Source organism: Pseudorasbora parva, chromosome 23 (genome assembly GCF_024679245.1).
Source record: "Pseudorasbora parva isolate DD20220531a chromosome 23, ASM2467924v1, whole genome shotgun sequence".
In the NCBI taxonomy this organism is placed as follows: domain Eukaryota; kingdom Metazoa; phylum Chordata; class Actinopteri; order Cypriniformes; family Gobionidae; genus Pseudorasbora; species Pseudorasbora parva.
In genome coordinates, this window is record NC_090194.1 from 8,408,195 (window position 1) to 8,432,550 (window position 24,356).

The following is a 24,356-nucleotide window of genomic DNA, read 5'->3' on the forward strand; positions in this document are numbered from 1 at the left end:
TGACACAAAGCTCAAATCATTTCAAATTGGTTTCTTGAACATGACAATGAGATCACTGTACTAAAATGGCCCCCACAGTCACCAGATCTCAACCCAATAGAGCATCTCCATCAACTGCAAGATGCTATACTATCAATATGGGCCAACATTTCTAAAGAATGCTTTCAGCACCTTGTCGAATCAATACCACATAGAATTAAGGCAGTTCTGAAGGCGAAAGGGGGTCAAACACAGTATTAGTATGGTGCTCCTAATAATCCTTTAGGTGAGTGTATATGTATGTATATATATATATATATATATATATATATATATATATATATATATATATATATATATATATATATATATATATATATATATATATATATATATATATATATATATATATATGTATATATATATATATACATACCGGTATATACAACAATCGGGCATAACATTATTACCACTGAAAGGTGAATAACATTATCTCTTCATCATGGCACCATTCATCAGTATCTATCAAAAGTGGTCCAAGTAAGGAACAGTGCTGAACCGCAACCGGGTCATGGGCGGCCAAGGCTCATCGATGCACGTGGGGAGTGAAGGCTGGTCCGTGTAGTCCGTTCAAACTGACGAGCTGTAGCTCAAATTGCTCAAGAAGTTAACGCTGGTACTGATAGAAAGGTTTTTTCAATTTGTTGCGTATGAGGCTGCATAGCCGCAGACCAGTCGGTTGCCCAGGCTGACCCCTGTCCACCGCCGAAAGCACTAACAGTGGGCCAGTGAGCATCAGAACTGGACCACGGAGCAATGGAAGAAGGCCTGATGAAACCCGTTTTCTTTTACATCATCTGGATAGCCGGGTGCATGTGCGTCACTTATATAAAGCCCCGTTTCCACCAAAATGACCCGGAACAATTTGTACCAGGAACTTTTTTACAGGAACTTTTCTCCCCCCCAGACCTGCAACTGTCTGCGTTTCGACCGCAATCTAAAGTTCCGAGAAGATTAGGCAAATTAGTCCGGTGATGTAGGACTGCACGCGACTGCTCCTCCAAGTCAGTGACGGACAGTAATCATTTTTGTGTGTACCGATCAGTGGCGTAGCACCAAATTTTGGGCCCTGGGTACAAACCATCTTGCTGGGCCCCCGTACCAATGTATGTGTATGTATAGAAAACGGACTTCCCTGCCTCGGGCCCTGGTTACTCAGTACCCTTTATCCCCCCAGTCCCACGCCCCTGGTACCGATTGAAAGATTTAGTGGACTGTTTACATGAGACGTTATCTAAACCGATCTGGTGTTTACATGTGATGACTTTCAATCGCAATCATTTTGCACATGCAGTTTGTCTGCCGCATCAAAAATGTCAACGCTGTTTTCTCCAGCAGCTGGAGTGTGTTTACTGTAGCCATAGCAACTCTTAACGGCCACCAGGACTAAATACAGTATTATATAAGCTATTTATTTGTTGTAAAGTGTAATAATCATCTCAGAAAAAAAAAATTCTTCTGTCAGGTGCAGTTAAAGTAAAAACTGCCTTGGGCAATACACGCTGTGTCATTACTCCAACATTATCTTCATAACTTACAAAATAAAAAGTTTACCCCTCAGAAAAATTAACTTTCCTCTCTTGTCAACATGAGCGCGGCGCGCGCTGTCACGTCATGTAAGGACGCACACTTAAAAGTAATCGGTCAGGTCGTTTACATGGTGAAAAAAACTAATAACGTGTATGGAAGAGATTCAAGCTGTGCTGCTTTTGCTGGTCATGTATAGGTTTACTAAGAGGTAATTAACAACGACAGAAAAGAGCACTAATATGCAGATTCAGCAGCATGCAGCATATTCAGAAAGCTTGTTAAGCTAGATTTAAAATGACAATGTATATTATTATCAGCTATTACGGACATTGCACGTGAGATGGCTGAGACAAACGCGCGCCATCAGACAGAGAGCAAGACTGATATTTACTGAACGTAGACCGAACCTCGCAAAATACTTTTAAAAATGCTGGTGGAAATAAAATGCTAAGTGAGCTAAACCAATCAGCATGTTCAGCGCCCAAGTCCTTCCCTCGAAAGTTCCTGAACTTTGAAAAAGTACTACCTCGCGAGCAGGGCCGTTTGGAGGGGGAATTATTTACCCGGAACTTCATTTAGACCCTGGTTCCTGCGGTCTAAACACACCGAGTACAACCCAAAGTTCCTGGTTCCTGGGTAAAGTTCCTGTGGTGGAAACGGGGCTTAAGGAGCACATGGCACCAGGATGCACTATGCGAAGAAGGCAAATCAGCAGAGGCAGTGTGATGCTTTTCCTTTCTTTCTTTTGTGTGGCGTCCTCCCATGCGTACTGGTGCACCTTTCCTCTGTTCTCATCTCATGAACTCTGTAGCCTTTCTGTGGCTGCTCTCACAAGTCTCTTGTTTACCCAGACAGTTTTGAGAACTGACTGTTTCTAGATAATATCTGGTCATTTGATATATATAGTTGTATTCTTGTTGATGAATGTGCTTTATATAATTTACTCTTCCTGGTACCAGTGCCTAGAAGGATGATTTCACGGTCATCTTTGAGATTCACACAGAATAAAAAACACATTTTCTCCAGTTTTGTTATTTATTGATTCATAAGTAGAGGCATTATATTTATCTATTTATTTTTAATTACTTATGCAAAATACTTTTTTAAATTATTTTTTTGTTAAGAATATTTTTTGAGAATTATTTTTAAGCTTCAGTAGATCAGTAGCCTCAGTAAGATTTAAAATTATCTAAAATTGATCCATGATCAAACTATAAAGATGGAACATTTTCTTCATGTTATTGAAATGTCCTTCTTTGGGGAACCTATAAAACAGATCTTCAGTGGCAGATTATCTCATATGTATGACTTTTTATCTCATAATGTTGACTTTTGAATTAGTATCTGACAGTTTCAACTTATGTCATAATTATGATTTACCAAAAGCACAATTGTATTCTTATGTGGCAGACATCAGCCTCCATAGATTTGTGACCTTAAAATAAACATAAAAAATACATTTGTGTTGTATAGAATATTTAGAAAATTAATTGTATTGATTTGTAATATCAGAGATAGCAGGATCATGGGGCTCTCATTCTAACAATGTATATGGGTGGCAGATGAATTATTTATTTTATATAATTTTAAACCCGATCAGGCATAATATTATGACCTAATATTGTGTTGGTCTCCCTTTTGCTGCCAAAACAGCCCTGACCTGTCGAGGCATGGACTCCTCCCCTGAAGGTGTGCTGTGGTATCTGGCACCAAGATGTTAGCAGCAGATCATTTAAGTCCTGTAAGTTGTGAGGTGGGGCCTCCATGGATCGGACTTGTTTGTTCAGCACATCCCACAGATGCTCAATTGGATTGAGATCTGGGGAATTTGGAGGCCAAGTCAACACCTCAAACTTTGAGGACAAAATGTTCACTTGCTGCCTATATATTCCACCAACTAACAGGAGCCGTGATGAAGAGATAATCATTTTCATAATCAGATTATCATGTTATTAACTTCACTTGTCAGTGGTCATAATGTTATACCTGACTGGTATAATGGTTTAGCTAATCATAAATGCACACTTAGTGGGCGATAATAGCGGGAATCTCAGAAATGTTACTGAAATGCAATATGGATATGCAAGCTTTGCCAGTTTATGCTAAAACTCTTGAAAGATCCAGTAGTTGTGTTTTTGGAACTAGCTGTGGATTCTAGCTGGTCATTAGCTGGTTCAAGCTGGTTGTTAACTGGTTGTCCAGCTACCATGTTCCAAAATTCATTTTGAGCACTTTAAACTAGTGTGACAAGCTGGTAGTTTGTTTGTTGCTTTTCCAGGATGGTTTACCAGTTAATGACCAGCTTGAACAGCTAATGATCAACTTGAAACTATATTACAGCGAGCCGTTTCAGATGGATTCTTCCGGCAGGGAAGGGCTTCCCATAAATTTCATGGGTGTGTGAATCCCTGAAGGCTGTCATCATGGCTCATGACTGGTCATCTTAAATTTCTTTGCTGTCCCATAACAACGAGGGACCACACAGAGCCTTCCTGTTAAGAATTATTTGAGGACTGTGGCCTGTCCCTGAGACTATGGTTACCTTCTGGAACTGTTTGAGAAGCCTGAGCATCTTTTGTGTTGCGATAGCACAAGTGTCTGGAATCAACAGAACCTTCTTTATTGGGATTCAAGAGGAAAACTGGGATTACGCACCGAGTGGCCAGAATCTGATTAATGGGAAACCTATTGCAGCGGATGAGTGAGATTTATATATTCTTCATTAATAATTAATAATAGTAATTAATCTGACTGAAACAAGGCAACATTTGTAAATGTACATATTCTTATGCATATTCTACCGAAATATATTTTTATGTATGTATATAGCACTTTGTATACAGGAATTGAGTTCCCTGTGATCTCTAAATTACATTATTATCAATATTGTTTTCTTACACTCTAAAAAATTTTGGGTAAAAAACAACCCAATGTTGGGTCAAATATGGACTAACCCAGCCATTGGGTTGTTTTAACCCAGCGATTGGGCTGTCTTAAGCAAATATTTAACCCCACTGCAGGATTAAAACAACCCAATCGCTGGGTTAAAACAACCCAATGGCTAGGTTAGCCCATATTTGACCCAACATTGGGTTAAAACAACCCAACATTTTTTTGAGTGTATGTCATCTATTATCTCACGACAATGATGTTTTTTGAACATGTGGACAGTGTTAGAAGTTGGCAAAAAATAATAACTTGGACTATTACCCCACAAAAGTCATGGACACTAATATTATGCTTCTTTTTTTTTACTCCAGACATGCCGTCACATGATTTTTTTTTCTTTCTTTTGTGTGGCGTCCTCCCATGCCTGCTGGTGCACCTTTCCTCTGTTCTCATCTCATGAACTCTCACAAGTTTCTTGTTTACCCAGACATAATATATAAGATAATATCTGGTCATTTGATATAGCTAAATAAAACCCTTTTTTCCCCACAGACTTGGTTTCTCAATTTAAATACTTATGCAAACTGTATTTTTGTTTGTTATTTTTTAAGAATATTAGCATTTTTTTGAGTTTCAGTAGTTACAGATATATTTATCATTGAACAACAGGTTATTAACACACTTTAGTGATGGATGTATAATGATCTAAAATTGTGTAATTGATTAATGGTCAAAATAAAAAGGCGAAAAAGTGTTCTTCAAAATAAAATGTTCTTTACTTTGAAAAAAACAATTATGTTTTAAGGATCTTCTATGGCAGGGATCACCAATCTCGGTCCTGGAGGGCCACTGTCCTGCAGAGTTTAGCTCCAGCCCTAAATAAACACACCTGAACCAGCTAATTACTGTTACAACAAGGCCCTACCCTGCGTCTCAATCAGCTCCCTAGTTCACTAGTCAGGGCACTGATCAGGACATAAGTCAATGGGCTGACTCCCTGATCAGTGCCCTGACTACTGAACTAGGGAGCGGATTGAGAAGCACCCCTAGTAAGACACTGATTAGCTGTTTCAGGTGTGTTTAATTGGGGTTGGAGCTAAACTCTGCAGGATAGCGGCCCTCCAGGACCGAGATTGGAGATCCCCTATGGCAGAGCTGTCCAACTCTGCTCCTGGAGGGCTACCATCCTTCAGATTTCAGTTCCAGCACTTTTCCAACTCACCTGTCTGTAATTATCTAGCACCCTGATTACCATGATTAGCTGGTTCAGGTGTGTTTGATTCAGGTTGGAACTAAAATCTGCAGGAAGGTAGCTCTCCAGGACCAGGGTTAGACACCCCTGCCCTATGGCATCGCTTCACAAACCTCTCTTAGGGATCTTTATTTCTAATAAAGAAAAAGTTCTGTATAGAAACTCATAAAAAAAGTTCTGTATAGAACCTTAAAGGATTATGTAAAGGGAATATTTTTTAATTAATATATTAATTACATCCCATTAAAAAAAATGGAAAAAAGTGGAAAAAAACTCCTCATCTTTCTCATTGCCCAGATATGCATCAGAATTTCTGCAGCGCGGGTCTCAGCGGATTGGCAGTGTGTACAAAAAGGCGATATACAGGCAGTACACAGATGCTTCTTATTCAGAAGAGATCCCCAAACCCACCTGGCTGGGCTATCTGGGCCCCATACTGAGGGCAGAGGTCCATGATATCATCATCGTGCACCTGAAGAACTTCGCCTCCAGACGTTACTCCATGCATCCACACGGTGTCTTTTATGCAAAAGATTCAGAAGGTAAAACCTCTTTCTCTCTCATTCACTCCTTATCCATGAGACAAAACATTATGACCACCTGCCTAATCTGCTGTTGGTCCTCTGCGTGCTGCTAAAACAGCATCAAGGCATGGACTCACAAGACCCCTTAAGGTGTCCTGTGGTATTAGACACCAAGACATTAGCAGCAGATCCTTCAAGTCCTATAGGTTGCGAGGTGTTGCCGCCTTGGTTCGAACATGTTGGTCCAGCACATCCCACAGATGCTCAGTCCAAAACAATGTGTGGAGTGTGGTAAGGTACGTTCTCCTGCTAGAGGCCACTTTCACTAGGGAACAAACTTACCTCCACATGAATGCCTGACCCAGGGTTTCCCAGCAGAACATTGCCCAGAGCATTACACTCCCTCCACTTCCGTGTCATTGTCAATGCATCCTGGTTCCATCACTTACCCAAGCAAATGGTGTGAATGTACACGGCCGTTAACGTGATCAGTTTCAATACTCACACACTCATTGTCAGTGCTTTTGAGGGTGGGCAGGGGCACTGTCAAAAAAAAGAGTACAAAATTGTACCTTTAAAGGTACAAGTGGCCGTCACTGTAAGGGTACATTTTTGTGCCTCTAAATCAGAGGCAGGCAAGTTCAGTCATAGAGATTTGATGTCCTCCAGAGTTTAGCTCCAACCCTTCTAAGCAGTATCAAACTCATGGCTCCCAGCATGCATTGCAGCATAAAGTATGTCACCATTGTTGAGATCCATATGCTGATTCTTGATATATGTGTGCGTCTAAACTCCTCCCCCGCTTCTTCAAAATACATGTCAAACTGCCCAACTAGGAAACACTGTTCTCCATATTGTGACCAAACTTTTTTAATAAAACATCAAATTCTAAACCTGTTCATTCTCAAAATGAGCTTCTATAGATGTCTTTTAGGGTCGGAACCAAACTCTGCAGAACAGCGACTAACTAGGACCGAACTGAGGAAAACAATGTTATAATTGTACCCTAAGGACCAATTGTGTACCTTTAAAAATACAGTTATACATTTTGCTCGTCAAGGAACAAAATTGTACCTCCACTGCACATTTTTTTCTGAGAGTGGGTAAAGGCACTCTGAATGATCTTTGGCTACATGTTTGTTGTGACACATTCCTCCCTTAACATTATTAAAATTAGTGACTTGTGCCATGGTATACATTTTGTTGGCTCGACCGGATGGGATAGCCTGGGTTGCCCTCATGCATTGATGAGCCTTGGGTGCCAAACACCCTGTTGTGGTTTGTTTCACGGTCCACTGCTGAACGGGAGCAACCCACATGTCTCGCCATTTCAGGGATACTGACCCTGTCTCCTTGACATTACAATTTGCTCTTGTCATAGTTGCTCAGATTTTCCCCCCCGTTTGCTTACCATCTAATCTAACCACCACTTTATGTTATATGTGATGATTAACTATATTTACTTCACTGGCTCATATTGTTAATAATTTCAAAGGTGCTTCTTTTAGTTGTGTGGACTTTCTCCTGTTATCAAATCCTGTCTGCACCAGGTGCCCTATATCCAGACGGAACCTCAGACACTCTGAAGAAGGATGATGGGGTTCCACCAGGGGGAAACTACACCTATGTCTGGACTGTAAAGCCAGATTATGCCCCACAAAAGGGTGACGCCAACTGCCTGACCTGGGCCTACCACTCCCATGTCAGCGCCTCACAAGACATTTTCTCTGGGCTTATTGGAGCCCTTCTCACCTGTAAGAAAGGTAAAGCAGGCATTCTGATATGCCTATTAATTCTTTTCAAAGCCCTATATTTATGCCCTTTGTACTGAAATTTAGCGTCCTTTTAAAGTCCTAATGACATCAAAATTGACCCTATTTACTTTGTTAGCACAAAGGTCTTAGGGTGAACAATTAATCTCTAGGATGATCTTACAAATTCCTTCCTAAATTAGCTAAATTAATATTTTTGTCTTATCGTTTGATTGCCAAATTAAAATACCACTCCCAGGAACCCTGCACGGTGTGTCCACTTCAGACCACCATCAAGTACAACGTGCTGATGTGGACCAGGATCTGATCCTTATGTTTAGTGTGGTGGATGAGAACATCAGCTGGTACCTGAAAGAGAACATCCGGACCTTCTGCTCTGATCCAGATGGTGTGGATCCTGCTAGAGAAGATTTCCAGGAATCCAACATGATGCATGGTACTTACCTGACAATTGACTGTATGAACTAAAATTGTGGCTGTCCAGACATTGTAATGAAACATAACGAACCTAGAGATTATTTTGTAAACCGACAGTTTAAGTCATTAAGTCCATTTTTTTAAATCCATTTTTTTAGCCATAAATGGATACATGTATGGCAACCTACCAGGAATTGAGTTTTGCCTAAACGACACAGTTGCTTTACATCTCTTTGGTATGGGCAACGAGATCGACGTTCACTCTGCTTACTTCCACGGACACACACTCCTGGACCGTGGGCACCGCGTGGACGTCCTGAGTCTGTTTTCTGCCACTTTTGTCACTGCAGAGCTGGTCCCTATGACAATAGGGACATGGCTCTTGAACTGCCAAGTCAATGATCATCTGAAAGGTACATTTTGAGGAAGCATTCTTTGATAACAGGATAACATAATAAGGAAGTTTTAATAATTGAAGTCCTACCTTCAGTTAAAAAGCCAGTTTACTCTAGATAGAACAGTGCACATGTATTAGTGTAACCTTTCCGGTTGTACTTGAACTGGTGTCTTCGGCATGGGTGACAGGCAAGCTAACAAGATCACTAAAGAGCAGTCATAGTGTTAGGTGCTAATACATCTCTTGAGGCCAGGGGACTGAGGTTTACTCTCACAGCTCTTAATAGCTGCCGTCAGATACATTCACCCCCCTAAACCTACCTCCCATCATGGTCATGGCACCAATGTAACCCCTCCGGTTCTACTCGGCCTGCTCTGAGCGGGATTTGAACTGGCATCTCCGGCATGGGAGGCGGGCGAGCAAACAAGGACACTAAAGACAGCAGCAGTTAGGCGCTAATGCATCTCTTACTAGCTGGCGTCAGTACACTCACCCCCTAAACCTCACTTCAATCCGGGTCATGGCACCAATGTATCCTCACCGGTTCTACTCGACTTGCTCCGAGATTCAAACTGCCATCTCTGGCATGGGTGGTGGGTGTTTTAACAAGGACACTAAAGACTGCAAAAATATCCCAAATAATATTTTATACTGGTATACAGGACTTGACATTGACACTCACCAAATGCGGTTGGATTTCAGCAGTGACGCGGAATGTCCTACCAGTTGGTACCATCATTGGAATCCTACCAGTTACTTTGGCGGATTGAATTGTATATATAATATATACATTTTTAATTGTAATATTTTAAAAAGGCATCTGAAATAATAAATAAGTGCAATGTAGTGTTGTCAAAAATATATATTTTTTTAATACACATAGATACTAAAATGCTTCCAATACTAATTTTCCACAGAATACACGATACCAGCTGCGCTTTCTCATCTCTCCTTTACTCACTCGTTTTAATATTGTTGGTGTGAATTTTGCCGTGGGATTGCGCGTATATTGCATATTTGTACTCATTCACGCATTTTCTGTTCTCACATCCAGGCGTATGTGCACATAAAGCCATTTTCGCTGGCTTATTGCGATTAAACAGTCAAGTACACACAAAACAATGTCAAATGCTGGTCTTGCAAGTCTTCATGTAAACACAGCCAGTTATGTTTTAAGTGAACATAAACATGTATGTGTAACAGTATAATGGATCCGTACGTCAGGTCTTAAAGTGACAGAAGCCTAATATACCTGCTGCCAAATTAGGAAATAATATAAAAAAATATCAAAGTGTTTCCCCATTTATCTATGTCAGAATTGTGCCCGGTGAATGGCTGAATTTGATGGCTAATTTTGGAAAACCACTAGCCACTCTGGTTGGTGATCAAAAAAGTTAATGTCAAGCCCTGCTTGTATAGGGTCTTCAAACATGAAAATATATAGCGGCCCATACAGGGATGATTATATTTGGAGTTATTTGGCATCTAAAAGATTGAAAACCTCTGAATTAGACCACCCAGATTATACAGCATTTTTATACAGCATTAGTTGACCTAAAATAGTTAAATTTGTGTTAACATTATTGTCTTGATCATTACAATGTTGATATTGTCTTTTACAGCGGGTATGCAGGCCCTGTTCAAAGTTTCACCTTGCAGGGATGAGCTAAACTCCACAGTTCCTCTCAATGGGAAGATTAGGAAGTATTTCATTGCTGCTGAGAAGGTTCGGTGGGACTATGCACCATCAGGGATGGATAAACTGACCAATGAGTCGCTAACCAAACCTGGGAGGTCGAATATCTATTATAATTCAGAAATCACTGCAATTAGTTTATAAGATTTTTTTTTTATGGCAAATAATTCAAAATAAAATTCTTGGCCATCCTTAGTTTTTCAGAGTTGTTCTTTGGGGTGGATGGTGGCCGACTTGGTGGAAAGTATTGGAAAGTGGTGTACAGAGAATATACAGATAAGAGTTTCACTTTAAAGAGAAAACAAACCAGTTCTGAGACTCATCTAGGCATTTTAGGTAAGTCACTTAATGTGGACTTAAAATTGACATTTTAAACCTTGGTTAGATAAAGTGTTCACAAGTTTGTCACATTTATATCTCATGTTGTGTGTAGGTCCAGTTCTGAGAGCTGAGGTTGGAGACACCCTTCAGGTTATGTTCATGAACAAGGCTGACAAAATCTACAGTATCCAACCACATGGTCTGCAGTACGACAAACCCTTTGAGGGTGTCTTTTATCAAGATGGTGAGACTTATTGTACACCATCTAGCTAATTTATGTCAATCAAAAGGTTTCTTTTGTCCAAGAGAAATAACAGGTTTTTTATGTATTGTAGGTATAAAGAGGAAAGGATATCAGGTACAGCCAGGTGAAACTTTCACCTACAGGTGGCTGTTGAAGGAGGGACCGTCTGAAATTGACCCACCCTGTATTTCCTACCTGTACTACTCCTCCAGTGATCCTGTCAGAGACACCAACTCTGGTCTCATAGGCCCCCTGCTGGTGTGTAAGAAAGATGCATTGAATTCCAATGGTGCTCAGGTAATACGAGTCAAATGTATAACATAATCACATACAAACTGCTATCTTTGACCCATATAAAATTAAAATAATTGTATTTAACAATATTACTTTTTATATTTAATATGATTTTTCTTACAGAAAGATGTGGATCGGGAGTTTTTCCTGCTGTTTTCTGTGTTAGATGAAAATATCAGCTGGTACTTGGATCAGAACATTGAAACCTATGACACCAATGAATCAGACTCAGAGAATTCTGAGTTTCAGGAGAGCAATAAAATGCATGGTATTTACACTCACCTTACTGCTGTCTGCCACGGATATGCTTCATTTTGACAACCCAGTGTAATGTTCAATGAACTATTCATTTTACAAATCAGCTGAAAATTTCAAATTCCATTCAGAATCCATTCAAGATCCTTCTTGCACAACCTGCTATTTTGTTTGTGTAATGCAGCTGTGAATGGCTTCATGTACGGGAACCTGCCTGGCCTTGAGATGAAGAAGGAGTCCAGGGTCAGATGGCATCTCATGGGACTTGGCACAGAGATAGACATGCATGGTATTTACTTCCAAGGCAACACTTTCCAGAGACAGGGCACAACACGTGACACGCTGAGCCTGTTCCCACACACTGCAGTCACTGTGTCCATGCAACCAGATGTCAGTGGTCAGTATGACCCAGTGCCGTGTTATTTCAGCAAATTTTGCATATTTACCAAGCCAGTCGTCAGTGTAGCATGATCCTTCATGTTGGTTTGGTGCTCAATTATGAATAATGGTTCTTATGATCAATGCTGAAAACTGCTATGATTTGCTACTTAATATGTTTGTGGAAACAAAAATTTTAAGCAATATTATAAATGTATTTTTGATCAATTTAGTGCATCCCTGCTGGGAATTTGTTTTTCTTACTCCAATCTTTTTAATGGTAGCGGATCATAGTGTCCAGTGTTGGGGGTAACGCGTTACAAGTAACGTGCGTTACGTAATAATATTACTTTTCTGGAGTAACGAGTAAAGTAACTCATTACTTTATAAATTTACACATTAATATTTGAGTTACTTTTTTTAAAAAGTAATGCGAGTTACTTTTTAGTTTTATTAATTTTGCATTAAAAAAATTTTTAAATAGCCTTTTGAATTAAAATGAACGTTGTCGTAGAATCACGCACTCACGTGCGCGGGAACAGACTAGTCAGTCAGAAACGAAGATGGCAGGCCAGAGCTGTACATTACTGCGATGGAAGTATTCTCATTATTTTGAAATCGTAAAAGAAAAGGAGAAGGGAATAATCGTTAAGTGTAGATTATGTGCGGGTGAAAAGCTTTTGTCAACTGCTAAAAACACCACTTCAAATTTAAAAAAACACCTGCATGCAAAGCACAGCACTACACCGCTGGAAGCGAGAGAGCCGAATGATTCCTGCACCCCGCCTGAAGCTAAACAACAAAAACTTGATTTCAGTTCGCCAGGTAAAACAATTAGTTCGACTGAACTGAACAAATTGGTTGCTGCTTTTATTGTTGAGGAGATGCAGCCACTGTCCACTGTGGAGGCGCCCACATTTCGCAATATCATCAGCAAAATCTCCGTGACAGGGAAAAGGCCGGGGGCCGTGCTGCCCGATCGCAAAACTTTTACAAGCTTTTTGGACAAGGCGTATATGGACATGGAGACAGACCTGAAGAAAACTTTTGCCGATCTGGAATATGTTTCCACCACTGCTGATCTATGGACTGCTCAGAATAAAAGTTTTTTGGGAATTACTGTACACTGGATCGATCCTGCTACACTGCATCGCCAGAAAGCAGCAATTGCCTGCAGACGATTTCGTGGGAGACACACGTACGATGCCATCGCAGCGGAGATAGAGCAAATTCACAGCTCGTTTGCTCTTTGTGGTAAGATAACTGCCACTGTCACTGACAATGGCGCGAACTTTGTAAAAGCATTCAGAATGTTTCAAGCTGATGATGACGATGAAGCAGAGCATAATGAAGACGAGGTCATCTTTACGGACTTGAATGAAGTTTTACGCGATGACATTGAGACCAGCGAAAGGTATGTTCTACCTCCGCATCACAGGTGTGCATCCCACACCCTTAACCTTATATGCACGAACGACGTAGTCAAATTTTTGACAGCGAAGGTAGAATGCAAAGCAGTGTACAGGAGTGCAACTGGAAAATGTTCAGCCTTGTGGTCAAAAGTTAGTCGATCAACTGTGGCATCAGAGAGCCTGGAGGAATTCAGCAAAAGGAAGTTGCTGGTCCCTTCAACTACAAGGTGGAACTCGTTTCATGATGCGCTAAGCAGAGTCACAGACATTCCCTTAGTGGACCTCAATCAACTTTGCACTCGCCTGGACATCAGATGCATTACGGAGAGAGAGTATCTTTTCCTTAAAGAATACTGCAAGGTTCTGAAGCCTGTCTGTATGGCATTGGATATACTTCAAGGTGAAGATGACTGTTTCTATGGGACCCTTCAACCTACCCTTGAAATCCTGATGGCCAAAATCGTGGCACTGAAAGAGGGCCTCTCTCATATGATGGCTGACCTCCCAGACCTCATAGTTCAAGTAAGTCTGTTTAATATTGTCTTATTATTAGTTGTATTATTATTATTATTATTATTATTATTATTGTAGTTTTATATTATGTCAAGCAACTTTTATTTATATAGAACTTTATACAATATAGATTGTTTAAAAGCAGCATTTCAGTGATAACAGGAAAATAATGATTCAATGATGTAAACAGAATTAAATTTCGCTGTTAAGCAGCACTGTAAAGAAAATAGTTAACAGTCATTATTCAGTTCAAATCAGTTCAGTGTTTTAGTTTGGTTCAGTAACTGTGTAGTTCATCAATTATGAAATGAGTTCAATATATAGCTAAATGGTTGTTTAAATGGATAGTTCACCCAAAAAAAGAAAATTACCCTATTATTTACTCACCTAGTTGGTGTATGACATTCTTCTTTCAGATGAATACATTCAGAGTTATTAAAACATGTCTCTTCCAAGCTTTATAATGGCAGTGGATGGCAGCTCAAAATTTGAAGACCAAAATAGCACATCCATCCATTATAAAAGCAATATATACCACGCCAGGGGGTTAATAAAGGCCTTCTGAATTAAATCGATGGGTTTGTGTAAGAAAAATATCCATATTAAAGGCGTTGCCGTAAGATGAATACAGAAGGTGGTCCGCCAAAAGCAAGATATTTTACTTTATAATGTGTTAAATATTGATATTTTTCTTACACAAATCCATCATGTCGCTTCAGAAGGTCTTTATTAATCCCTGGATCCTACGGAGCACTTTTATAATGGATGGATGCTTTTTGGGGGGGCTTCAAATTTTGGGCTGCCATTATAATGCTTGGATTAGCCAGGACATTTTTATATAACTCTTAATTTTTAATATCATTTTTAAGATGAGTTAAGGGTGAGTAAATCATTGGCTAATTTACATTTTTGGGTGAACTATGTCTGTAAGTTTAATTCTACTTTTCTGACATAAATTTAATTATGAACGCATGTCTATTAGTTTAAAACTAGATTTTAAAACCCATCTAAAATTCTCTTACAGGCTATCAAGACACGGTTTAGCTCCATCCTTGACAGTGATGAAGCTTTGCTTGCTGCGGTAACCCTGCCAAAATTCAAGCTGCGGTGGCTGCGGGATGAAACAAGAAAAGACAACATCAAGATGATTCTGGCAGCACAGTGTCGTGCTCTCACCATTGATATACCACAGAAAGAGCCACTGCAGTCTCCTGAAAGCAGAGACAACGAAGATGACTTCTTTGCATTTCCTGAAGAGAAGAATCAACATGACGAACAAGCAATTACTGTGGACATGGAGATTTGCGAATACCTGAAATCAGCTGATATGGGAAATTTACATGAATTCCCCCGGATTTTGAAGATCTTCTTAAAAGCCAACACAGCAACACCTTCCAGTGCGCCAGTTGAGAGGCTGTTTAGTATTGGAAGTCTCATTCTCACCCCAAAAAGAAACCGTCTCACAGACCAGCGCTTTGAGAAACTGCTCCTTCTTCGCTACAATCGTTACTTTGAAATAAAACCCAGATGAAATGGTGAACTCTTAGTATTAAGATAATAATCTAAACGTTACATTAAGATAAATCTTTTTTTTGTATTATTATTATTATTGCATTACATTGCAGAAGTGATTTGGACTTTTTTTTTCACAAAATAAATTTTGTTTTGAGGACATTTGGTCTATTGGAATAAATTTATGAATTTATATAGGCCATGTGAAATGTATCAAATTTAAAAGCTTACAAATGTACTTACAAATTTGTGGCGTTGTTTGTAGTATCATCTTGTTCTTTAATAAGTTATTATTAAACATTTAAAACGTATGTCTATTTATGTCTTTTGCTCTAATATAACTTAATTCATAATGGCAATTATCTAGCCTATTTTATACTGTTTATTATCACAATGGACAGTAAATTTCAATTTTGCAGTCCATAATCTACCCACACAAAAAGTACAGAAGGAACATTACTGTGTTAAACACTAGTACAAGAATTTCAAGACTCAGCCAGGTAAGAAAAAGTAACTCAAAAGTAACTCAAAAGTAAAGTAATGCATTACTTTCCATAAAAAGTAACTAAGTAACACAATTAGTTACTTTTTTTAGTAGTAACTCAATATTGTAATGCATTACTTTTAAAAGTAACTTTCCCCAACACTGATAGTGTCCACAAAAATATTAAGCATTGCAGCTTTTTTCAACATTGACAATAATAACAGCACCAAATCAGCATCTCTGAATGAGCTCTGAAGGATCATGTGACACTGACGAATGGGGGAATATATATAAAAACCTTTTCCCGTGATCGCAGGTATATTTGAGGTGAGCTGTCTAGTCTCTGATCACTATGTTGGTGGAATGAGACAGCTGTATAAAGTGACAGGGTCAGGGAATAAGAAGCCCTCAGTGTTAAGGTCTCAGATGGTGGAGTATTTCATCTGTGCTGAAGAGAGGCAGTGGGACTACTCACCCGATCGCACATGGGAACTCCAAAACTTCAACACAACTGAGGAGAAAAGGTAGATTTATGTTCTACAACTTGTGTTGGTGTTACAGTGTTTGAATGGCTTTGCTAACCAGATTCCTCTCTCAGTCCTGGCAGTTTGTTTGTGGGGACAGGAAAGAACAGACTGGGCTCCAGGTATAATAAAGTAGTTTATCGAGAATACACCGATGCCACCTTCAGAACAAGAAAACTGAGGCAGCCTCAAGAGAAACACTTGGAGATTTTTGGTGACTTATAATACTCCCAATTTTGTTCCGCCTTTATCAGGTTTTCTAATTTGAATGAATGAATGAATAAATGAATGAATGATAATCTATGTGTCTCTTATAGGACCTATAATTAGAGCTGAAGTTGGCCAGATTTTGCTGATCACGTTCATGAATAAAGCTAGCCATCCTTACTCAATACACGCACATGGAGTCAGGACCTCCACTTCTAAGGCCGAAGCTGTCATGCCAGGTAGAGGAAGATGAAACATCCACCATTTTCCTCTGTGTTTTGAACATTATCTGACTTTAGATAGAAATTTGCTAGGTGTCCCCCACATGTGACATCCTGTTGTGAATGCAAATTATACTCTTTACTGCAGGAAATAAGACTCAGTACCAATGGATGATCCCAGAGAAATCCGGCCCAGGTGTGTCTGATCCAAACTGCATTGCTTTTGCCTACCGCTCAGCTGTGGACTTTGTTAAGGTAAAGCTCTTAGTATCAGATATAGAGTTTTAATTCCATAACTTGTATTATTATTATTAATTTACATTCAATCAGGAATTAAAACACATTAATTCTAAACAGCAATAATATAAAAATATGGGTAACACTTTACAGTAAGTTACTATTAGTTAACATTACCTAAAATAAGCAATGCATTTGTTATGGTATTTATTAATCTTTTTTAACATTAGTTAATAAAAATATATGCATGGTGTGTTTAGGAGGGTGAATTTAACTGACGTTAGCTATTAAGATTAAACCTTATTTAAAGTGTTACTAAAATATTGCTGTTGCTGATTTAATTTGGATTTGGAATGTAACAATAATAATAATTATTATTCATGTATTATTATTATTATTATTAATAATATGGATTTTGAATGCGACAACAAAAACAATAATTATTACTACTGCTTCTACTTGCCTATATTCAGTCAGGAATTCAAACAATTGAAATATTATGGTTATTGTTGTTCATTTATTTTGGCTTTTGTCATATGTTATAGGACACAGCAAGTGGTCTGATTGGGCCATTAGTAATCTGCAGGAGAGGTGTACTAAACCAGGCCAGACAGAGAACTGATGTGGATAGAGAATTTGCTCTCCTCTTTATGGTGTTTGATGAGAATCAATCCTGGTACCTGGAAGAAAACATTCAGTCCTACTACAACAGCTCAGAACCTCTTCTGAGAGATGCAGAGTTTCAGAAAAGCAACAAGATGTATGGTAAGAGGTCACAAGTAAATGCATCTCAACCCTAATTGTGCATTTATATAAAATAAAAAAATAAAAATAAAATGATGACCACTAGAAGGCATCGTTTGATATATGATGGATGAAGTGTATGAGATTCACTACCCCTGTTCTACATCAGTTTAAATAAGTAGATAAATGACAGACATCATAGGAAAACTAATCACTGTGCATAATTATCATTTTGTCTCAGAATTGCATGATCCCAAATTGCATGGGGTTTTTTTCTGTCACTATTGACAGGGATCAACGGGAAGCTCTATGCAAACCTTCATGGGCTGGAAATGGTAGAGGGCGACAGGGTCGTCTGGTACCTGTTTGGGATGGGCAATGAAGCCGACATACACACCATCCATTTTCATGCCGAGACCTTCACATACAAGGTGCCACAATGAGCCTATATTATACAGTACTGTGCAAAAGTCTTAGGAACGTTATTATTTTCACACACAACAAAATATACATTTTAAGCCAGTTATTTAAATATGTGACCTATTTTGGCAAAATTAGTCACAAATTTTCAAAAAGGAGTTATTGTTATTTTCATTCTCCATTTACACCGTTAAACCTGTTCGAATTATATTGAGTCAGCAGAGTCCATTTTTCTGAAGGTTCCAAAACAAAATCACCTAGAAACTATACCTTAAAATCTCGTAAAACACCAAATTTGGCACTCACCAAGTCAAAACCAAATTTTTTGATTAGATTTAATGAAACCAGGACTGGCTCCAGCTTTGAGATGCAGGTGGGCCCAGACTTTTTACGAATTTTTATATTATTATTTTTTCCCCAGTAACAAAACTATTTCATAACAAAAGAGACAGGTCTTGAAAGGAACCTCTCTATATTTACAGGGCTAAATGCAAAGGAGATTTTCTACAGGTTTATTCTGGTCCAGATTATAATGCTCAATATATATAGTAAGGAAAATAAGTATTTGAACACCCTGCTATTTTGCAAGTTGTCCCACTTAGAAATCATGGAGGGGTCTGAAATTGTCATCGGAGGTGCATGTCCACTGTGAGAGACGTAATCTAAAAAAAATCTAGAAATCACAATATATGATTTTTAAACTATTTATTTGTATGATAAAAAAAAATTCAAGAGTACTCTATCTGAATATATGTACATGTGAACTCGAGAAACTCAACCCTTATAATGACTCAAACGGCTTTTTTCAGACAGATCAGACTCACCGTACTGATGTGTATGACCTGATCCCAGGAGCATTTCAGACGCTGGAGATGGTTGCAGAAGTCAATGGGACGTGGCTTCTGCACTGTCATGTTGCCAACCACATCCATGCTGGAATGGAGACAACGTTTACCATCAAACCTCGATCAGGTGAGCTACAGCTTTGAGGGGTTCATTGGCTTAGTCGTCATTTCATAAAAGTGGACTCACGGTTTGGTAATGTGATGTTTGTGGTTCTTTCTTTCCCAGGTGGTGGCACTGTGAAAAGAGATTTAAGCATCCTTTGGTTACTGGTCACAACATTCATGCTCAAAGTGATATGGTGATCTTTCCGTAGACATTTTCAACTGATTAATTTCTAACACTGTACCATTCAAATGTTTGGGGCCAGTATTGTTTTTTTTTGTGATATGCTCACCAAGTCTCCATTTATTTTATCCAAAATACATAAAAAATAAATAAATAAAAAAACAGGGTTACGCTTTATTTTAAGGTGTTACAGTGTTATAGTGTAATTATACACATTTTAGTACTAAGTAATAATTGTTAACTACATGTACTTTCTATAAGGTTAGGATTCGGGGGTGGGTTAGGGTTAGTTGCATGTAATTATACACAATTTATAGTTATTACTACATTAACTATATGTAACAAGGACACTGTAAAATAAAGTAAAAAAACAAACAAACAAAAAAACAGCAATATTGTAAAATGCAGTATTATTACAATACTTGATGAGAAAGCTGAATTTTTAGCATCATTACTTCATTGTCACATGATCCTTCAGAAATCAGTCTAATATGATTTGCTGCTCAAGAAGCATTTCAAAAAAGTCATGTTGCCTGTTTTGTGTTTTGTGGAAACCGTGATACATTTTTTCCCCATGATTTCTTGATGAATAAAAGGTTCAAAGAACACATTTATGTAATGAAAATTATTTACTGTCACTTTTGATTACTAACATATAATTCACAATTTTCTCACAACCATATTTAACACAATCTCAAAACAACACACCAGTTTGTATAACCTCAAACTGCCATATCAATCATTTTAGTCAAAAACATATTCTCTGTTGTCAAAATCAAACGTTGGCCTCATATGACACAAAACCCAACAAATACTACACCACTGAGATAAATTCAAACACTGTTACAAAAAGCTCCTTTTGGCAATTGGGAATCATTTTACAGCTCACAAAACATTATACTCTCAATAACAGTACAATAAAAAATAAAATAAATTCAGTATCCTCTGACAAATTGTATTACAGTAGCCTACTGGTAATGACCATATTTGCCATATTAATAGTTTCTTATAGTCTAGGTGCATTCATACAAGGCATTGGCGTCGACGATAGAGGGTATGTCTGAAGCTTGGTGTTGACCATAGCCAATAGACTGTAAAAATAATAATAATAATAATTTGTTGACATAGCCAATCAAATTAATTTTCCGGTGTTGCATGAACGCAATTGGCGAGCGTCTGATCTGGGGTATTTGCAAAGGAAATGTTGAACATTTTTCAACTTTTGCCACAGGCAATGCCAGTGATCTCAGTTCGGCGGCGCATGACGTCACCCATTCAAAGTAAATGAGAAGTGTTAACGCTGACGCCCCATGTGAATGGGGCGTTACCCAACGTTAAAGGGTTGGGTACCTATATAACCGGTATGTACCGGACCGAATCAGAACACAGATTTCGGTTCCTTATTTCGGTGCCGCCCACCTAAGTTACTTTCAGGCTTTGGCTGGCGCTGAGCCAGAGACAGACGCGCTCAGTGCTCGTCACGTAGGCTGTCTATTCAGTGTTTAAACCACATAATGTTTATTTTTATTTAGGTTCCAGACTAAATGCACATAAATACAAGCAACAAAACTACATAGCCTACACACTGATGTCTATAGAAGTGGCAATAACAATCCTTTTCAGACAGTTATCCTATAATTGGGCTATTTTATTCATATCAGATACACATTATATAAGTCACTATATAGGCTAGTTTAGGCTACTCTCTATACTTCTCCAGTTCACCGGTCACTTAGGCTACTTCATGTGTTTCGTGCGACGAAGATGAATTTACGTGATGTAAATCCGACAGATGCGATTCTATAGTAAGGCGCAAACTAACATGGCGGCGCTCATTATAGATCAAATAACATATTATGAAAAAACACATTCACTTACACATATTTGAAAATCTGAATACCAAATAGTTCATGATATAGTTAACATGTTATATTTTGAATAATAATAATTAAAAAAAACTTTTGTGATACAATGCTATTGCACTGTAGCCAGGAAAAAAAAATAATGTGATGCGTAATAAAGAGAATATGATCATATGTCAGCCAAATAAAACTGAACCTTGAAGCTGGTATGTAGGATACCAAGAATAGGCGACAGACCACTGCTCTAATTCATGCTGTAACTGTTATTTAGTGTTAAATTAGGCCTATAGTTGGGTACTTGGGTTAGGTGGTGAAACTTTTACTGTGAATTTGTTAAGTAAATTGTGTTTTGTATCTTTATATATTCAAGTATACTTTAAAATTTTAATAAATTGTTAAATGTAAAGAATTAAAACAAAAACAGAAATTAAATAAAAAGGCATTCTTTAATGTCATAGGCTACACTGTCGTTTTGTGGCTTTTTTAAAAAGTATCGGTTCAGGCACTATTTAGGCACTGCCCTGTACTGTTGTAAGGCTACCGGTTTGGCACCGGTATTGTAAAAAACCCAAACGATACCCAACTCTAAAAGACTTTCATTCCCTCCCCTAGGCAGTCTCTCTCAGATCTGTAAGATCTGATCAGATCTACAAATCAGTTTGACAATTACAAGTTTGGTGGTACAGTATTTACTGTACATAGAATAGTTCTCTCATCTAAAGTGTGTAAGTAGTATAAAAAACCTTGTAGATGACACTGTAGACCAACTTCCTTCATGCATCATTCCATGCAGAAGAACATGGTCTTTTTTCATCAGGAACAAATGTCTTTTACTCCATCACCCTTATTTTTCTTTTCCTCTCTTTGTCTCTACTGTAATACCTTGTGACCCTATTTATATTATCCTGAAATTCTGATTGGTGTGCCATCGGTTTTGCTATAATGTTTACACATTGATAAATGTGTGCTATTTGAGTTCACAGTGTGACACTTTTTATTAAAATATTATTAAATTTTTTTGTAAGAATATTGGGTAATTGTGTGTTTTATTTTTGATGACGCATGAAACATGCCAGATAGTGCTATTTTCATGATTTATCACATTTTTGTGTGTGGTTCAGATAAAATCATATTTTGAGTTTCTATTTATTAAACAAATTTCCTTTATTGTATCAACTCAAATGATTAATTTCAATAAACCATTTTTTTTTTAAGGCAACCAGTTACTTACTTTTTTTTTAAATTAACCCAACATTTTTTTTACAGTGCAGTGTAAAGTAGAAGAAAGTTAAATAGCAGCTTACTTATTTGTACTTGTGAACATACAATCATCATCTTCCAAGTGAACTGTTTTATATATGTATACAAAATGAAATGAGAATAACATTCAAATGTGAAACTTACTGCAAGACCACCTAGTGAGACAATTTCCTTTAAAACATTGTGGGGCAAAGACATGTTAAATGAGCATTTGCTTTCAGCTTCATTTGAAGTTCTTAGAATAAAGATCAACCAACTGGCATTGAAGGAAAAGTCATGAATTTCACAAGGCTCCTTTAGGTCAGAGTGAGAAGGAACTGAAATCACGATGGACGGTGTTAAAGTGAAAAACAAGCGTGAGCTGATTGGAGCTTATATAACTGAGCAGTTGTTTTTGTTCCTCTTGGTTCGTTTGATGTGCTCATTTTGAGCTCAAAGCTTGGAGCTCTCAAATGAATGTAGCTTATCACGTAGGCTTTAAGTAACCGGTCCCCAGTTCAGGATTATGATGTAAAGAAAAATCTGTCAGTGAACATTTGACTTTAAAGTCCTTACTTGGTCAACATCTGTGAATGGTTCCAATTTGCTTATCAAAACTATGTTAATTTTTGGTTGGCAAAGATAATTGAACCCCATGATCAATCGTTTACTCTTTACAGTGATACTGAAAAGTCTTTACAGTACTTGAAACAGGCCATTAGCTCACTATAGGAAACAATGCAAACTAAGCTCATTCAAGTAAACAAGCTCTTTGACGCACATTGTTTTCCTGCCATTGGACATTGGCTTTTTGTGTGTGAATAATGAACCACTATTCAGGAAAATAGATTTTTAGTAGCTTATTTATTCAAATATATCTAGTTTAAAGACTGTTATGCTTAACATGATTAACTGTGTGTGTGTGCGTGTGTGACAGTTATCTACAGTGATAGGCTTGTTATTTGGGTAATCAATACGATTTTGTTATGCAATAATTGAATCGAACATATCAAAACTTCTCTTCCTGCATCAGTCTGAAAGGTTGTTTGTAGAAAATAGTTTCATTTTTGTATTAAGGTTTTATAAGTAGATTGAAAAAATAATACCCAGTTACTGCTTCGCGCCTGTTAGTGCGGGAGCGCCACGAGCGCGCGCGAAATCTCTGGTCTGGTAAATAGCACGAAGGCAACGTGCTTCCAGGATAACCTGATTAACACTCGGTATCTCATGTAACCCGGATGAACGCGTGTGTAAATCAGATGCGGACAGTTGTAGTAGCCTAAAGTATTTTTACTCAGCTTAAGTAGATTTTTAACACTCCAAAGCATAATGCAATACTTTTTACTGCATATGTTCCATTATGAATATCATTTAAAACTTAATGTTGCATGATATTTTTTTCCAGGAGATGTGGTTTAACTACCGTGTATGAAGTAACATCCTTTCAGACACTTCGAGCTGTTTTTGTTGACTTCTGACGATAAGGATGTTTCTTTGTCTTATCTAGGCTACATTTTGCAATTCTGCATTTCACCTCTCGACGTGACTCCTCACAGTGACAGGAAAAAAAACAAGTTCATAAATAATTTCCATCTTTATATACTTCCCTGCTAGGTCTACCGTTTTTATAATCAAATAACTCAGAAAAAAAATGATTTCAGCATTTATAATAAAAATAGGCCTACCTCGTTTACTGAGGAGATAAATCGAATAAAAAATTCCTAGACTCGTTCCTTTAAACGTCGATCTCCAGGGTCACCTGTGGACAGCCCGTGGTTTTTCAATACAGCGCGATACTCGCATCTGATTGGCTGACAGGTATACTCAGCCTCCTGATGCATC

The 24,356-nt window shown here is 38.1% G+C and overlaps 2 protein-coding genes and 1 long non-coding RNA gene across 3 annotated transcripts; 2 read left to right on the plus strand and 1 right to left on the minus strand.

Moving 5' to 3' along the window:
- The first annotated feature begins 4,020 nt into the window (after positions 1-4,020).
- Positions 4,021-20,003, plus strand: hephl1b (hephaestin-like 1b). Its single transcript, XM_067433115.1, has 19 exons — positions 4,021-4,270; positions 6,008-6,252; positions 7,785-7,997; positions 8,245-8,442; positions 8,582-8,836; positions 10,443-10,614; positions 10,713-10,852; positions 10,950-11,081; positions 11,173-11,378; positions 11,499-11,643; positions 11,815-12,027; positions 16,246-16,453; positions 16,528-16,667; positions 16,771-16,899; positions 17,030-17,136; positions 17,664-17,883; positions 18,154-18,293; positions 19,092-19,254; positions 19,354-20,003. Exons 1-19 carry the CDS (start codon positions 4,104-4,106, stop codon positions 19,428-19,430), a joined length of 3,270 nt encoding a protein of 1,089 aa, XP_067289216.1. The 5' UTR covers positions 4,021-4,103; the 3' UTR covers positions 19,431-20,003.
- Positions 13,220-15,526, plus strand: LOC137062265 (zinc finger BED domain-containing protein 4-like). Its single transcript, XM_067433118.1, has 2 exons — positions 13,220-13,942; positions 14,958-15,526. The coding sequence occupies exons 1-2, from the start codon at positions 13,319-13,321 to the stop codon at positions 15,462-15,464; spliced, it is 1,131 nt and encodes a 376-aa protein (XP_067289219.1). The 5' UTR covers positions 13,220-13,318; the 3' UTR covers positions 15,465-15,526.
- On the minus strand, positions 19,097-24,329 carry LOC137062266 (uncharacterized). Its single transcript, XR_010901218.1, has 3 exons — positions 24,200-24,329; positions 19,315-19,362; positions 19,097-19,215 (listed from the first exon to the last, which is right to left on the minus strand). It is a non-coding gene; the product is annotated as an uncharacterized lncRNA (long non-coding RNA).
- Between the last annotated feature and the right edge of the window lie 27 nt (positions 24,330-24,356).